We start from the raw sequence: 17,513 nt of genomic DNA, 5'->3' as shown, positions 1-17,513 counted from the left end.
ATTTCCCAATGTGCATACTCTGTCCTCATCACAGAAAGCAATCTGGCACACTCTTGTTGCTGGACACAGACTATTCCAAACACCCACTGTGTGTCCCTTCTGTTACACATTAGCCTGTGGTGATTGTATCAACCTTCCCCCATCAACCCCCTCCCCAGTATAACTAGCAATGAACAAAAAACTCACAGCTTCTTGAAGCATGAGAAAGACAGTAAATGCTGGGATAATGAGGACCCAAATTAGAGCTGATAGAGTCAGAGATACCCAGGTCAATGGATAGCAACCAGAGAAGTGAGGCAGACCTGCCAGATTTGTTTAGAATGACAAGAAGGCTTCAGAGTCTGATCCCTTCCTGCTTTCCCTCTGCTATCCACTGTGGTACTGTGCAGAGGTGACTTCACAGTGTCTCATTCTGAATCCACGTGCGCCATTACTGCCCTGGTGAGATTTTATTCCCACAGCAAAACCCTGTATTATCTCTGAACAGGACCAGTGAACTTGCAGGTGCCATGCTGAAGAAACATAAATTGCATAGTTGCCATATTCATCCCAAGTTCTCCTGCTCAGAGGAAATGGGTGCTCTTAAAGACTTTACCATGAGCAACTGTAACTTGTAATTAAGACTCTACTTTTTCTTGCATTCTTATGCTACCAAGACATAAATTATAATGTTTTTCATTTTGAATTTTTAAATTAAAATAATGCCTATGTTGAGCTCTTACAGTGGGTACTAGAACATATTTAGGGATTAAAAGGAGTATGAGCTACAAGAAAAATTGAAAATGACCATGCTAGACCAACCCACTCCTTTTCCTTTCAGTGGAGGAGGGAAAGGTCCATGGAGAGAAATTGGAGCCTGAACAAGGTCATGTGGCTACTTGGGTGAAGAGGTTTTAGGAGAAGATAGGTTTTCAAACTCCAAGTCTTTGACTTTTTCCCTCGTACGACAGTCAGATCCTAGGAACAGAACATCTAATCCTGGTCCCCAACTGAGCCATCAGCAATAACCAAAAATAGCCTCCACAAAACAGCTGAGGATTGCTCAGGAAACCAGCAAACTTCTCCACAGTAGCAGAGCCTGGTCCCTCCCCTCCCCTTAGAGAAATTAACTAAGACCCTAGAGGAGCTGACTCAGCAACTAGCCCTCAAAAAAGACTAACCTTTCTCCTTTATGAAGAGCTGATTACTTCTTAAAAGCTATACCATCGGGACACTTTGACTTCATTTTTTAATTAACCAGTCTTGGTAAATTGTGAAAATAATACATGATAATAGTTTTTGTAAACTCTGCAAACAGCATAGAGGGCATAAAGGTGAAAGATAAATGGTGTTCCCCAGTCCTAATAGCAGCGATAACCATTACAAATAGCTTCTGTTCATATGGTCCATCTCTCTCTCTCCAAACTCTCCTGATTTAGACTCCTGTAACCCATAACAGGAACTGAACAGCTACAGGTAAACGCTGACGGATCCCTTACTATCTGAACTCTTGGTTTTTCTTTTGTGAAACTTAGGAACTAAACAGATGCCGACAATCTATTATTTCAAACCCTCACAAACCTCATTCCCAACATACATACTCAGAAACTGAATTAGGTTTGATAGTTAAGGACACCTAAGTAGGTGTTTGCATACACACACGCATAATGGTTCTATGCTGATACATACTGATTTACATATAGAGTTTTTATATAGATATAACATAAAATTCTTTAAAAATTCAATCATTCTATCCATACTGCTTTAAATTTTGCTTTTCTTCATCTTGAATACATCCTGAACATCTTTCCATATCAGTAAATGGAAATCTACCTTACTTTTTTTAATGGTCACATGGAATTCCACTGAAAGAAACATATTAGCCTTTCTTACACTGGATACTTAGGTTTTCAGATTCTAGTAATTACAAACAGGGCTGTGCAATCTTTATATTAATAAGCATCTGCTCAGAAGCTCATAGCAATTTATAATCTCCCAACAGGGCCTATTTCTGCCAACCTCTATCCATAGCACTCACTTTAAAAGGACAATAAAAGATCTTTCCCAAAGGAGTTAACTCTCTCAATTCCACCACAATCACACTTTCCCACATAGCTTAACAAATAAGTAAGGGCTCTCTTTTCTCAGATCATGAAAAGGAAAAAGGAAGTGCTTCAAAAAACTATACCCTGGGCTAGGAGCATAGCTCAATCAACGGTAGAGCACTTGCCCAGAATATATGGGGTGCTGGGTTCAATCTCCAGCACTGCAAAAACGGAACAGCAGCAACAAAGTTATGCCCTTTCAACTTGACCATAAGAGCAGGCGAGAGGAATGTGCTTCCTCCGACACTATTTTAGTGAAATCTTACCTTTATTTTCATCTGTCTTCACAACTTGGACAAAATCTCTTCTAATGAAATATTTAAAAGCAGGAGCCCGTTTCTCCAGGTTTTCATCAAAGATCCACAGGTTGACCCGAGCCCGTGTGATGGCAGTATACAGCTGCTTCAGCTCACCATTGAGGAGCTGGTAATAAGATTGAGGACAAAGATGATGAGCATTCTGTCTACAGCTACAATGGGATGCACTTCAATAGGCTCACTCTGATCTTGGGAAAACATGAAAACTAAGTTTTAGAGAAGCCCAGCACAGCTGTGAACAGGAGCCCAGGAGTTCAGTGACAGCAGCACAAGTAAGCCCAGCTCTAGAAAGGTTATGAGAAACTCCATTCCTTCCTACTGAGAAGGCAAGTAAGCACACCACCAATATAGGATGCTCTTGAATCTGCTATAGGTTTTTTTAAGTTTTAATTCTGAATTAATTATAGATTTAACAGAAGTTACAAAGATAGTAAAAAGTTAGAAAGACAGTGTACCTTTCATTCAGTTTACCCCAATGGTTACATGTTACACATTTGCTGTGACTTGTTTTTAAAATTAAACCATTATAGCTATCATTAGTACTAAACTACTTAAGAGCTACTCCAATTGTCTTCTGCAAATTCATTTATATTTTATAATATAGGTGGTCATTCATAAACAGTGAAAAATTTACCTTTTCCTTTTTTATCATTATGTCAACTTTTTATCTTTCTACACTGAGTAAAAACTTTAAGAATATGTTGAAGGAAAACAAATAATTGACATAGTTGGAAATATTTAAATTAGGATGGGAAGTATTCAATAGTTTATCATTCAATAACAAGTTAGCTATAGGTATGTTTTTAGGCATCTTGGGTTGAGGATATTTTCTTCTGTTTATAAATCCTTGAACATTTTTATCACAATAGCTGTTAGAATTGTATTAATTACTGTTCATAATCTGTTGAAATTATCCTTTTTCTCATGTATTTGGATAATGTGGAGGAAAACTTCATTGTTAATTATTCACATCTCTCTAACTAACATTTTATGTATGACTGATTTGACTTATTAATATCATTAAGGGTTTTGTATTTATTTTCCTTAAGTATATAATTCTAGAATTTTCTTCATTCGCAAAATTATTCAGATTTTATAAGACTTAGGAAATTATTTCTTTTTGTGTACTCTGAAAGGGTTTTTAAGTACATTAAGTAATATTGTATTAAAAATTGGGAACAATCTACAGATGAAGTAGTTGAGTAATAGATTGCTTTAAGAGAATATTTAGAATTATAACTATGAAATATTTTTGACAGACAGAAAAATTATTATTTTCTATTCTTTTCTGGTCAGGCCCTTTTAACTTATGTTCTTCAAATTGTTGTTTCCAAAATTTATTGAATAGAATTTTTTCTGTATTTTGTAAATACATATTTTTAGTTGTCGATGGACACAATACATTTATTTTACTTATTTATATGTGGTGCTGGGGATTAACCCAGTGACTCAAAGTGCTATACAAGTGCTCTACCTCTGAGCTACAACCCAAGTCCATTGTTTGTTTATTTTACACTTTTAAAAATAATGATTGCGATACTTATGTGCCAAGCATACTTTAGTTTATAAAATTTTCTATAACTTTCAAATCCTGAATAAAAAAATTAGTTTTTAAAATTTTATATATAAAAATGTTCACACTTCCTCCAACTTCTATTCTCTTACAAGGCAAAAGTAATTTGAAGAATATATATTCTTTCAACAAAAGTTGAATAAAATACACTTATTTTATGTAAATTAATATATATTAGTATGAATACACATTTTATATCCTATATATTTATGTATTTATATGTGCAAAATATCTTCAACAAGAGAGCTGATGTAAGAAGAGTTTGACATGATTATCTAAGTAAAATATATAGCAAATATATAAGAAACTAGGTTAATTTAGATTAGTTTAAGTATTGGAATGTTAATCAAAGGTGCTTGTTATTTAAATGTCATTCCTTCACTTTAACTTAAATATTTCATTTTAAAACTTGTCATTTTAATAAGCATTCTCTCTCTACTCCCTCATACTAAGTATATTCATTTAGTCATCATAGAACCAAAATTATATATTTTACAGGAAAAAAATGATTATCCATTCTCATCCTATTTAAAAAATTTTACTCCATTAATAGATAAAGCAATTTATTATACATATGGATACATATGGTAGCATTCACACTTACTGAGCTAAAAGTTAAAGCTTTTGAAATAACTTATTAATATAAGAAAATAAAGTTAGACATTTGAATTGTCCAACTGCAGAAATTTCTGTGTCTCATGTTTCTGTCATTTGACTTTTCTGCTATTTTTTATGCTTGTGTATGTAGGCTGTTCTGTTCACCAAGACTATAGGGAGTACTCAAAATAGCCAATAATTTTAAAGATTACTCAATGGCATGATTGTAATCCATAAAATTTGGGGTATATGATTAGGATAATCCATTTAAGATTTAACTTTCTGGAGTATAAAATATATTAGGTTGCCTTTGTGTAAATTTCAAGGGAGATAGTACTCTTATCAGGAAAGAAAAATATTTATGTACAGTGGGAGAATTATGACAGTTGATGGGAAAAATTTTTAAAAAGTGCCTTCAAACATGAACATGCTATAAGTCAGAGGCCACCAGGGACTTAATAATTTGACTATGAAAAGTTATTTTTTTCAATAATACTTAGTATGATTAAAGTTGCTGATTAATAAAATCCCAACCAATACCTCCAAGGGATTCTTTAAAAACCTGGAAATGTTTCTAAATTCCATATGAAAAAAAAGGTGATGCTATTAACACCCACATTACTTGGGAATTTAAAAGAGAAAAAGCTAATTAACAAAAGAGAGACATGTGTGTCTTCCAGTAATTAAAAATTTCATGGAACTGAAAAAGTGCAGTGTATGGTTTTAAGTAGTGTGAAAGAGATGAAAATAAGAAACAAAACAAATAAAACATGAGAGTTTGGCATACTCTTGAATGTACACATATAAATTATATACAATAGTCAACTCATAGATAAGAGCACCTCAAGTGTCTTAAATGCATACTAATTTTTTTAAAAATGGATGGATCTCCCAGGAGAAAAAAATTTGTAATTGTTCTGCCAATCTTCTTCAAGGGTTGATATTACTGGGGGTTGACCTTTTACTCTTGGCCAAGGAGCACAGTTTTTGATTTGGACATTATTAAAGTCTTTCTTATGTTTCTGATTATAAATGAAAAAAAAAAAAAAAAAAAAAAGAGCTACTCCAAGACCACATCAAATTTCTGAATAGAGCTGAGTTTCAGAGGTGAACAGAAGGTACCAGTCTTCCCTTTCCACTTTCAGGACAGCACCCCATCTACTGAGTCTAGCTCCCTGCTGAGCAATAGGGAATATGCCAACACTAAGACCCTTGTCCCTTCCTTTCCCATCCCCTACACCCCACTGCTGATGTCAAGGAGCATCAGCCAAATGCATGGTTACATTTTTCATCTCATCTTATTTTACAAGCTTTGTTTACTAATTCCATGTCAAATAAGTATGTGGACAAGTGGCAGAAATTCACCTTGTACATTTCTGGATTCACCATGAGGGAACGAGTCTGAGAAGAGCTTGGTTTCTCCAGGGGTACTTCAACCAATGGCCAGTTTTCCTCTCTCGAGTCAGATGATGAAGGTGTAAATGAGGAAATGATCTTCCATTCCTTGTAAGCCTGGACAACAATGACAAATTAAAGACCAACAAAATATGCTTCTGAACTGTCTCTCCAAGCTTCATGGAGAATTAGCTCACTCAGAAGAGTTGGGGTCAGGTCTCCAATCCTGTGGCCTCAGAATGGAAGGGAGCGGGGCTAAGGTTGCACAAGCATGAATCAAGTAAGCTACAGTGAATATTCCATACACACCTAGCCAACACAACTCAGAAGCCAGGCACTCATGCCCACTTTGGGGAAGAACACTAAGGGCCCAGGAAGTTATTCTAATTGAAAGAATTTCAACAAGCAGTATGGGCAGGGGAATTCTCATCCCTTCTTACAACATGGTTAAGAAATGCCACTTAGTGGGGCTGGGGAGATAGCTCAGTTGGTAGAGTGCTTGCCTTGTAAGCATAAGGCCCTGGGTTCGATCCCCAGCACCCCAAAAAAAAAAAAGAAAGAAAAAAGAAATGCCACTTAGTGCCAGCAGTTAAAACAGGTGGCAAATTTTTCTACAAATTATTCAACGAAGGATGGAAGAAAAATCAGGTGTTGGGAGATGTACTGCGCAAGGCAGACTCTGAGATGAAACAGGAAAAATGCAGGTCTTCTACTTATTAACTATGTGAACTTGCACACATTGCTTATTCTCCTATTCTATAAATGTGGAAAGCAGAAACCACTCAAGTTTAAAGGGAAAATAAAAGGAGATAATCAATGTCAAGTGTCTAGTCCAGTACTTGACATTTTACCTATTCTTTTCCTTTACCAAAACCCCAAAACCAGTGTAACTGTGTAGGCCAGGGGTTATCAAATTTCTCTTCTCCAAAGGGTCTGATAATAAATAATTGGCTTTGCAGGTCACATGGCTTCTCTTGGAACTACTCAGCTCTGCCACCATGGTGCTGAAGCAGTCAGTCAACATGTAAATGAATGAGTGTGCTATGTGTTCCAGTGAACATATAATTCCATGTACCATGGAATATTATTCTCCTTTGAGTTTTTTCCAACATCTCAAAAATTTAGAATCAATTCTTAGTCCACAGAATGTACAAAACAGGGAGTAGGCTGAATTTGGCCAGCAGGTTATCATGTTCAGACCCCAGCAAAGCTGAAGTACCTAGATTTATGCAGTATTTGGAGTCAGAAATTCCTAAGAAATTTCGGATTTCATACTTTACTGTATACTTTGTAAGAGTAGCTAGTTAACTCTCCTAGACTTTTCTTTTTTATAAAATGGTACTCTCTGCCATCTACATAACAACTATGTAATCTAAGATGCAGAAAAGATAAAGTTGATAATTAATTACCTGTTTTAAGTTACCCTATAACTTAAACTATGCAGTTAAATTATGTTAAATGTCCTAAATACTGTCTATTAAAGAGGAATGGTTTGCTACTAATCAATTACGGAATTAATCACCATGTTCTAAAAAGAGATGTTGATAGTGAAATCATTTAAGTAGCTGAAAGGTTTAGAAAAAAATCTTCAAGACATATTTATTACTATCCTCTTTGTGAAGTTATTTAGCTGGCAGAACTGTTTGACAAGGAAGCAGGCAAAAAGACACAAGTGCTTGACACTTGAGAGGACCTTTTTGGAAGGCAACGTGAGGTGCAAACTGGCTGACTTTGAAAGGGCTGGGGAAGCACAGTGTATTTTAAAACTGCTGGGAGAAAAGCAAAAGCTGCTTAGATAGCACATGACTGATCTGTTTCCATCAAAGGCATTTTATTTTCAAGACAGAGACTTTGAGGAGTATGTGTATTTGTAGCAAGAATGTTGGCCTACAGCAATGTGGCAATAAAAAGAGCAACATTTAAGTCTTCCAGTTTCTTTCTGTGGAACCAAGGCTTAGACTCCACTAGTAAACTTACCTTTGAGGGGCTCATTCTTGAAGTCCAAAGTTCACTGGCCAAACCAGTTAGCCAACCCATAAAAGCTGTGGGTTTTCTAAGTCCCTCCAGTCTCATTCACAACATGAGCTTAAAAAAGGACTCCCCACTGGGACAGAGTGTAAATTGTAATTATCCTTCCAAATCCCAAGAAGGACAGTTTGGGGGTAACTGGGAAAATAACTGCCCCTCCCCAAAGATGAAATAGCATCCACAAGGGAAAAGTTTTGTGTAATATTCCTTGGTTCCTTCCCCATCTCATAAGGTGGCCCTGGAAACCACGTGATTTAACAGCAGAAGAAATCCTGTAGAAAGAAGAATCACAAACTGGGACAGCAAGGCCCTCCCCTCCCAACCCCTTGCCCATACACACTCACAAGCCCTAGCAACAGGTGCTGCAAAGAGAGTGTTTGCCTGAAAAATAAACAGAGGTGGAGGAAGAGGCCAATGAGGAAGAGAGAAGCTCTTCACAGTTCCCCAAGTCAAACAGCAATAACTGCTCAGCAACTGTCAGCCAGTCATCTCGAAAGAAACCCCAGGCCTCAGCCCATAGAGGCTGGAGATATATTTGATCTGTCTTCCCTCTTCTTTTATTAAAGCATTCTTCTCATTTGCTGACAGATGCTTTTTGGCTAGAGATTGGAAGTGATAAACTGAGAGTGAACTTTGTGCAGGGGAATGCATGATAACATGTATGTTAGAAAGCACCACATCAAAAGTTGTTTTAGAAGTCTACTGTGTACATAGGATAAAGCGGATGTTACCAAAGATTCAGTTTGGGTTTCTGTCCCCTCTGGTTGTCCCTGTCTCTGTATCTCTCTCCTTTTCTTTTCTTTTTATTTATTTATTTTTTTTAATTTCATGCAACTCACTGAGCCATTAGTGGGAGCATAGAGTTCAGCCTTATTCATTTCCAAGATCAAGTTGAGACCAAACAACTAGATTTCTCTTTCAACAACAGAACCCACCACAACTTACAGATGCTTAAATCCAGATGCTTGAGTTTCTTACTGGTACATGCATACAACTGGCACTTTAATAAAGGACAGGAACAACAGTCTTATCCCTTCCTCTTTTAGGAAAGCCTCGGTCAGCCATGACCAATACATGTATTATTAGAATAAAAAAGGTAGTCCTCAGATTCAAAATTGTTCCAGGGTTAATGAGTGGACATCTGATTTTATTAGTAAAATTTGATAGAAAAGGGATGTACATAAGGAATTTAACGATATGCTCATTGTAGAAGGTTCTGGCAGCCAATTTACATGTGAAGCTTTAAAAGGAAGGGATTACAAGGGAAAGAGATTTATAACTCAAAGCATCTGAATTGTCTTCAGGCCCTGCTGACTATATTATGACTATGGGCAATTTACTTAACCTTGGTGACCTTCAGTTTTACTTATAAAATGATAATAAAAATACATAAAAATAGCCTCGAAGGGTTGGTAAGAGTCAGACAATGCATTTAAAAAGTACTTTGTAAACTGTAAATCACCTATAGCAATATTAGCCATAGGTATTAAGGCAAACATGACATTAAAAGAGATTAGGAAAAAAAGTAAGGATTCTATTTCAAGGCTCAGCTCTGGGGCAGATTTAAGGTATCAAAGCTAACAGTGCTCCCGATTCAGGTATAAAACTGCTCCTTCAAGCATGCACCATATGTAGTGAGAACTCTGCAAAGGGACCAGGACACAGCCAGCTAAGTCTCCAAAGAAGACTCCACAGTACAGTCAGCAATCAGCCTGAGTCCCCACCCAAAGATAGTAAAATTAAACTAGTGGCTAGGAAATCTAAGATGATGGTCTTGATTTGGTGGTTCTCCCCAAATGAACTAAGCTGAAGAACAAAACCATCACAAGGACTCAAGAGCCAAGTCAAAATGATGGCTGATACAGAAGTCACTGGGGGTCAACCTGGGGACCTCTCTGGCTGCCCTGGTCTACCTGGGCTGCAAGCAGTGATAGTGAAGCCATGCCATAGAAAGATCCCAGGCAGGGCAGTGGTTTTTGTCCCCCATATTACCTGATCCAGCAGGAAAGAAGCCAAGTCTCATTTGTCTTCCTGAAGTTGTCTATGAACTGACCTTGCCCAGTTCTGTCCTCATAGGATGGACATTGCTAACCTTGCCTTCATTTGTAAGGCTCTCCTTAGAGCTTGCTCCAACTTAGGCATCCCTGGGAGCCAAGGACAACAGTAGCTAATGAAAACTGGAAACTGGCACTTGAATTGTAGGCATTCAGAAGATGAAGACAAGACAAAGCATGTACCCAAATAAGGGTATAGGGAGAACCAGCCCAAAACATCCCATGAAACAACCCACTCCATGGTCAAAACTCACCCCTCACACTAAAATGAATTGTGTTCTAAAACACAAAAAGGCACCTGTGTGACAAACATCCTCAGCTCCAAATTCTCTTTCCCCAGAGTGGAATTTCAGTTCATAGTCTCAGGTTATATGAGAAGAATTCAGTGTGACATACCTCAGAATCAGTAAAAAAGTTGTAAAGGAGAACATCATCAAATTCTAAGCCTTTTGCTTCATAAACTGTCAGCACAAGTGCTAACCCCAGTTCTTCTGGAATTTTCTCCTTTGCCATTTCATTGGCAACAAGGATTACCTGAGGTAAAACAAAACAAAATCAAATTCTACAAAGAAAAGCCTGGTAAGGCCAATGTGTTCTAATGGGAGGCAGTTAAGTAATGTCATTAAAGAGAAACAGCCAGCATGGACTTGGTCAGTCAGGACAAGGGAAATATTAAAACAATTAGTCATATCACCTATCTCTGGAGCTCATCCACTCTGGACAAGAGCTATTGAATTCTGCCTTATGAATAATTCAGCCTCTCAAACTTTTTTCAATTGCAAACTTCTTTTATTACAAAACACACAATTCCAAGGAGCTCACCTGGTGGGCACCAAATTCAATGGGTTGGGTTTTCCTTTTGTTCCCTCTTAGCAAAATTGCCAAGTCGCTTACACTACAAGACTCCAGAACAGTTGGTTTGGGACCATCAAAGAGGCCAGAATCTCTGGGAAGTCGATCAAAGATTCTGGAAAGTAGAACTGAAGTAAATCCACTACTCCTGATGCCAGATTGAGGATTCCTGAGATAAAACAGAAGACACATGTCAGATACTGTACACCATAGCTGAGGTTTTGGCTATTTTATTTTGGGAGTTTGTTTATTTGTTTGTTTTATTGTTGTCGTTGCTTTTGTTTTTTTACCCCTGAGGAGTATTTGCTCTGGCAGTATGTATAATTGTATAATTACAAGTTTATTTCCAGTGCTCCTTTGATTATCAATGAGGCCCCAAGCTGTACTACTCTGGGTGCAATGAATGAAGGCAGAGATGCACTGCTGTGCTGAGAGGGTTTTGTGGAACATCATTCCCAACTTATAATCCTACTAGAGAAATTACCTCCTAAAGAAGAGTCAAGGCAGAAATGTAATCTAAATAATTAGAGCTGTTATAATGCCATAAAAGAGACCAGTAGAGACTATCATAAGAAAACAAGAATTACCCTGTCTCCTTTCATTGGTGCTCAGAACACTGGAAGCAACGTTACCATGGTAACAGTAGCACTGGATGTTAGCTGGGGACAACACCCAAGGCTTCTACCACTTTTTCCTCCAGGTTTACACCCAGCTGAAAGAGGACTACACTAAGAAAAATTGTCAGAACAGGAGAAAATATTTTCCAAAGAGTTTCCCCCCACATCCCATTTCTTGTCTAAGCTTTAAGTGACATTGACTAAACACCTAACATACAATAGTCATCTTCATAGAAATCTTCCATTTAATCCTCACAACAATCTAGTGAGACAAATGAGACAATCACACTTTTACAAACGGGACATCTATGTCTGAGAAGTTAATAAATGCCTCCAAGTGATAGGATTGAAACTGGATTGAATGTACATTTTCCTAGGTCTCTCCATTTCTCATATGTTCTCTACTTAACATACATAGATTATAATGGTCTAAACAGAACATCATGAAATGGGCATATGTATCCCCATTACTATTACCGAATAGTAAAGGAAAATTTTACTATCCAACACTAATCATGAGCCTAAGTGGAAACTGCTGCATCTAAGCAAATCAGTTGCTACTGTGTTTCCCTCTTCATTACGAACCAGAAAAGGCAAGAGCACAAGTATTCATTGCACTGAAAAACTGGAATCTACTTAAATAACATTCAGGAAACTAGATAAATAATGGTTGATATACTCATACTCAAGGAATAAAAGACAGTTCAACCATATAAAGGAATGAAGTATGGACACACAATATAACATGGGTTAAAACTTGAAAACATTGTGCTTAGTGAAAGAAGCCAGACAGGAATGGCCCCATACTGTATCATCTATTTCAATGAAACATCTACAGTAGGCAAATCCACAGAAAAGGAAAGGTGAGTTGCTGCCATGGAGTGGGACAAAGAGTGCAATGAGAAGTAATTCCTATGGTTATGGGGTTTCTTTCTAGGGTGATGAAATGTTCTGTAATTACAAAGTCGTGACAGTTACATATCATTGTAAATTTATTTTAAACTCACTAAACTGAACATTTCAAATGGGTGAATTTTGTTCTATGTGAATTTCAACCTGGAAAATAATTTTAAAATGAGGGAAATGTTCACTAAACATAGCATGTATATTCACCACATATTCAATAAATATGTATGTGACATATGTGACAAATACATATAATGTATATGTCAAAATATTAGAAAAAACAGTGTTTCACATAATGGAATTAGAAACTGCAATATATGAAATCAACAAAAGATGTGAAGGGAAAATTCATAAAGAATTCTTACAAAGCAATAAAAAAATACAACTTATTTTAAAAATATGCAGTAAAAATAGACAGGAACCTAATATCCCTGGAAAATGGATAGAAAATTGTGACACAGTCATAAAATGGAGTACTAATAGAATAACTGAGAAATGCATGAACTAGGGGCTTGGGTTGTGGCTCAATGGTAGAGCACTTGCCTGGCATATGTGAGGCCCTACATTCAATACTCAGCACCACATGTAAATAAATAAAATAAAAAAAGATCCATTGACAACTAAAAAAAAATTTTTTTTAAAGTACTGTGTCCATCTACAACTAAAAAAAGAAAAAAAAAAGAAATGCATGAACTGAAGTGCCATGTAAACGCCATGCAGAAATCTCAAAAACACATTGTATGGCAAAAACACAGCCGCAGAAACACTTAACAGGAATGATCCTATTGAATAAGGTTTTAAAATATAAAATAATATCATATATTGTTCCTATTGAATAAGGTTTTAAAATATAAAATAACATCATATATTGTTCATAAATAATTTAGAACAGAAAGAACATTTTTAAGCACTTATAAACCATAAAGGAAATTATCTGGTGTTGGTGTCACATTATTTAAATGCTCTGTGCCTCAGCTTCCTATTATGTACAATGGAACAATATCTACCTTATATGGTTGCTATGAGAGTTAAGCATAGGTACTAGATGTAAGCTGCTTAGCATCATGCCTGGCACAGATAAGGGGCATAACTGAAATAAAAATAAAAAGCAACCCAGCTTTTTTTGCTTTTCCTTGGGAGAAAAGCTACTTTAAAGGTTAATGATTTCTAAATAGTATATTAATGTACACAGATTAAGCAAGTTCTTCCAGGGTGTTTTAACAAAAGTTCTCAAAGCAGCTTAAGTGTTCCCCTGAAATGTTTCCATGCCATGACAAATTTTACCCAACCACATTTTTAATTATTGATTTTTGAATGAGTGGTGGCATAAATAATAAGATTTCTTGTTCCTGAGTGTAAATACTAAAAAAACTCCAAAATGTGACTCTTGCTTTAGCTGCAAAAGCATGTTAGGCACTAGCTTGAAGCTCCCTTGTGCCCAGGTCAATGCCCATGCACCTCCCCAGCAGATAAGCCCAGGCTAGACTTACCAGAGTGGGACCTATAATTCTGGTACAGCTGGTGGATCTTCTTGGGCTTGCGGACAGCACACTGCTTATCCACAGTGTTTCTGCTGGCATAGTGGAACAGAGAGCGCAGATCACTGAAGCGGAAGGCTACACCCTTCATGATGCTCTGGGCTGTGTCTCCAGTGAGGAACATGGCATTAGGGTCATTGATGCATTTCATCAGCAGTGCCAGCTCAGCTTGGGTGAAGTCCTGAATCTCATCACCATAAAGCTCATGGATAGACCAGGGGAGCACCCTGAGCTTCGACAGCCTTCGAGACAGATTGTACAGAACATCCTCCTCATCAAAATAACCTTTCTGGGACCTGATCTGCTGATACAGACAAAAGAGACTGTATATCTCACTCCGATCTTCCTTGAAATTGGGGGACCGTTTCCTACCTAATTTCTTATATGCTTCCTCAGTGAGTCTCCCATAGGGACAGCTGAGGGCTTCAAAAGAACCTTTCAGAAAAGATTTTATTTCTTTCCAAATCAGTGCAGGGTTGTAGGAGGTTTTCCCTTTGGTCATTTTGGGCCATATCTCATTGGTGAACACCTCGAATGTCACATATACCCGGGGGTCACTGTCACCTACACGCATTTCTGCAGCTTATCCTCCTCGCTATAGTCCCCATCTGCCTCAGCCTCCTCCTCATCTTCTTGCCAATTAGGGATGGTCAACTCTTCCTGCGTGGACCATCCTATGATGGTTCTTTTCAAGCTTCCATCTTCGTTTCTCAGAAAAATGGTTTGGGCAAAGAAGCATCAAGCAGGAGGAGCAGCTGTTTGGAAGTGACAAACAGAGGAAAGTTCTCATCTTTCAGGTCCTGGAGTTTGTGAACATTGGGTTCCAGTGGTTTGTAGTGACTGGTGGCCTTGGTAGACTTGGAAAGCTCAATAAAGTTCCTTTGTACCTCTTGGCACAGGACATGGTTCTTGGTCACAAAGATCTGATGCAAATGCTCCAGTTGGTGGGGATGCTCTGGGGTATACCCTTCTACCACATGACCATCCCCCACTGCCTCCACCCCTGCTCCCCCTACACAGGCTTCACTCTCCTGCTCCTCCTCTACGCTGTCTACTGTTTCCACCTCAAAGGAACCTTCTTCTTCTTCATCCTCTTCTTCTTCTTCTTTTTGCTCCCTATCTGGACCCTCTTTTCTGGGTTCTGCTTCCAACTTTCTCTTTGGCCAGATCTGTTTGGCCAGCAGTGGGCTTCCTGCCTGCTCAGCTTTTTCCCAGTAAATGTGAAACTTCTTCCATAGCCTGTACAAGCAGCAGGTTGTCTTCCCAGTGCCACTCCGACCAATGAGGATGATGGGCTCCAGTGGCCTAGGGTTGAGGTCAATCACTGCATACTCAAGCTCACCCACTCGGAAAGGGTACTCCACTGTTGCTGTCATGTCATTGAGGATGTTGAAGGCCATGTTGGTGCTGAAGCTGTGGAACTTCATGATATTATATTCTGTCTCCACTGCACTGGCTGGGGGAAAGTACTCGGGATCCACTTGCTCCCTGCTCTTCTCTGCCTCTGTGTCCTCCACATAGCAGCGGGGTATTCGCTTTTGGACTTTCATGTTAGCTGAAACTAAGCCTTTGTTGATACCCTTCAGCTTCTTACGCAGGACACAGGACAATCCCCGGTTGTAGGCACTGCAGATGGCCATGATGGAATCTGACAGTTTGCAGTGATCTAAGACAATGTCCCAGATCCGGATGATTTCCGTGTAGACCCGCCCCGATTTCTCCAGGGAGGATGTGTTTCTCTCTGTAGAGATAATCTTCTCTGGGTTCTCACTGCATCGAGGGGAGAAATCAATGGCAAGCTCCCACAGCATCCTAGCTCCTTTGTCCAGCTTAGCTTCAAAGAGCCGGATGTTTCCTTTCAGGTGCTTCAGGCGCTTCTGCAGGCCCTGGGTCCACTCACCATTCCCCAGTTGCTGAATAGCAAGAATAATTTTCTTCTTTATGACCTTGGTCATAACCTTACTGGACAGCTTCTTCAGCATTTCTGAAGTACATTCGATCTCCCAGGTCATGTTATCAAAATCCTGGAGGCATGCTTCGATTTCCTGCATGCTCCAATTGTCCTGATCATCACTGCCCTCCCTCCCTCTGTTGCCAGCAGGAACAAGCTGTGAGGCCCCCAGGGCCTGCCTGAGCATGTCCTTCCCCTGCCTCAGGGACAGCAGAATTGTTTCCACTACAGTCAGAGCTCCCAGCATTCAGGGTTTGCTGGAGTTTGTCTTTCTTTCCTTCCATGCCACCTCCTACTTCCAGAGGTTCAGGGCACTGAGGACAGTCCTCTGGAAGGGCTGTATCCAACTCAACCTGTTGAATTAAAATTGTGATATCCTGCACAAGGCGGTCTCTCAAGGAGCGTGGCCTGGTAGCTTCAGACTCCTGCCTGGTCACCTGGGCACCAGGGAGAATCTCCCAGCTGTCAGGAACTGTGACTCCTTCAGAGGGGTTCTAGGAGTGCTGCTACATGGCAGTGACTTGAAGGAACCCTGAGACTTGAGCTGAGATGTATGACCAGCAGTGGAAGACCTCGAGAGCTTCCCCAGGTGGGCAGCAGAGTCTTGCCTGCTCCTCCGCCTGCTCTCTGTCAGAGCTTTATTCCAGGCTAAAAGTAGAGCATCATTCTTCTTAATCCGGTGCCGTACATCTTTGCCTTCTTTGTTCTTCAGGCTGAAATTGATGTCAAACTTCACCAGCAGGTCTATTAACTTCTTCATGCGCTTCAGCATGCCCTTCTGAAAGAGGAGGTGCATGAGGGTATTCCCATTGCTGTCCTGGATGTTAGGATTGAGGTAGTAATATTCAGTGGGGTTGGACCAGAATAAATCCAAGAGGTGGCTGAGGAAGTTAAAGCCAATGTCAGCTGAAAGACACAAACAAACTCCTGTGAGTATTGAGCCAGTCTTCCCAGAGATCAGCAGACCTAAGTTTGAGAAAGGTGCCAGCCTGGGACATCTCAGAACATTGAACTCTCCCAAGTATCTGGTTATTTAAATAACCCAGTGGTTCTCAACTAATGGTGATTATTACCATTGGACATTTGGCAACATCTGGAAGCATTTTGATTGTCACAACCAGGAGGGTGTCACTGGCAACCAACTAGTAGGAAGAGGCCAGAGATGCTGCTAGATATCCTATGATGCACAAGACAACAAAGAATTCCCCAACTCAAATGTCAGGAGTAAGTCCAGAAATCACCTTATAATACTATATCCAGTGAGATCTTGCATGCCAGGATTCTGAAAATGGTATAAATAAATGGAAAGTATCTGTCAGCTACTGGATAGTCAACTTGGCATTTAAAAATCAATGTGTCCACCCTGACCATTCACCATGATGGTCACATCTTCTCATCATGCTATGGATAAGAGACCAGGAGATATGGGCATGCTTGTCCAGGAAATAGGCCTTTTTCAGACAATGTTTCCCAATGGAAAGATTCAAAAGCACAATACCAGTTCTAATTTCTGGCTTCTTCCCTTTTATGATTTGGATACAAGGTGTCCCCCAAAGCTCCTATGTTAATACAGGAATCCTTGGAGGTGAAATGATTGGTTT

General features: G+C 39.0%; 2 protein-coding genes across 2 annotated transcripts in view; both read right to left on the bottom strand.

Moving 5' to 3' along the window:
- TRANK1 (tetratricopeptide repeat and ankyrin repeat containing 1) overlaps positions 1-17,513 on the bottom strand; it is a 137,223-nt gene that overhangs the window by 52,404 nt on the left and 67,306 nt on the right.
- LOC306646424 (TPR and ankyrin repeat-containing protein 1-like) overlaps positions 1-17,513 on the bottom strand; it is a gene marked incomplete at its 3' end in the record, with an annotated part of 39,553 nt that overhangs the window by 9,802 nt on the left and 12,238 nt on the right. The window contains 10 exon segments of the mRNA XM_079115061.1: positions 2,351-2,507; positions 5,937-6,083; positions 10,445-10,582; positions 10,871-11,013; positions 11,016-11,069; positions 13,914-14,543; positions 14,546-14,674; positions 14,677-16,081; positions 16,083-16,402; positions 16,405-16,818. Of these exon segments, the coding sequence (XP_078971187.1) occupies positions 2,351-2,507; positions 5,937-6,083; positions 10,445-10,582; positions 10,871-11,013; positions 11,016-11,069; positions 13,914-14,543; positions 14,546-14,674; positions 14,677-16,081; positions 16,083-16,402; positions 16,405-16,818 (3,537 nt within the window).

The sequence above is a fragment of the Sciurus vulgaris genome (assembly GCF_902686455.1).
Source record: "Sciurus vulgaris genome assembly, chromosome: 16".
Lineage (NCBI taxonomy): Eukaryota > Metazoa > Chordata > Mammalia > Rodentia > Sciuridae > Sciurus > Sciurus vulgaris.
Note: the sequence above shows the minus strand (reverse complement) of the source record. Positions and strands in the feature narration are given on the sequence as shown.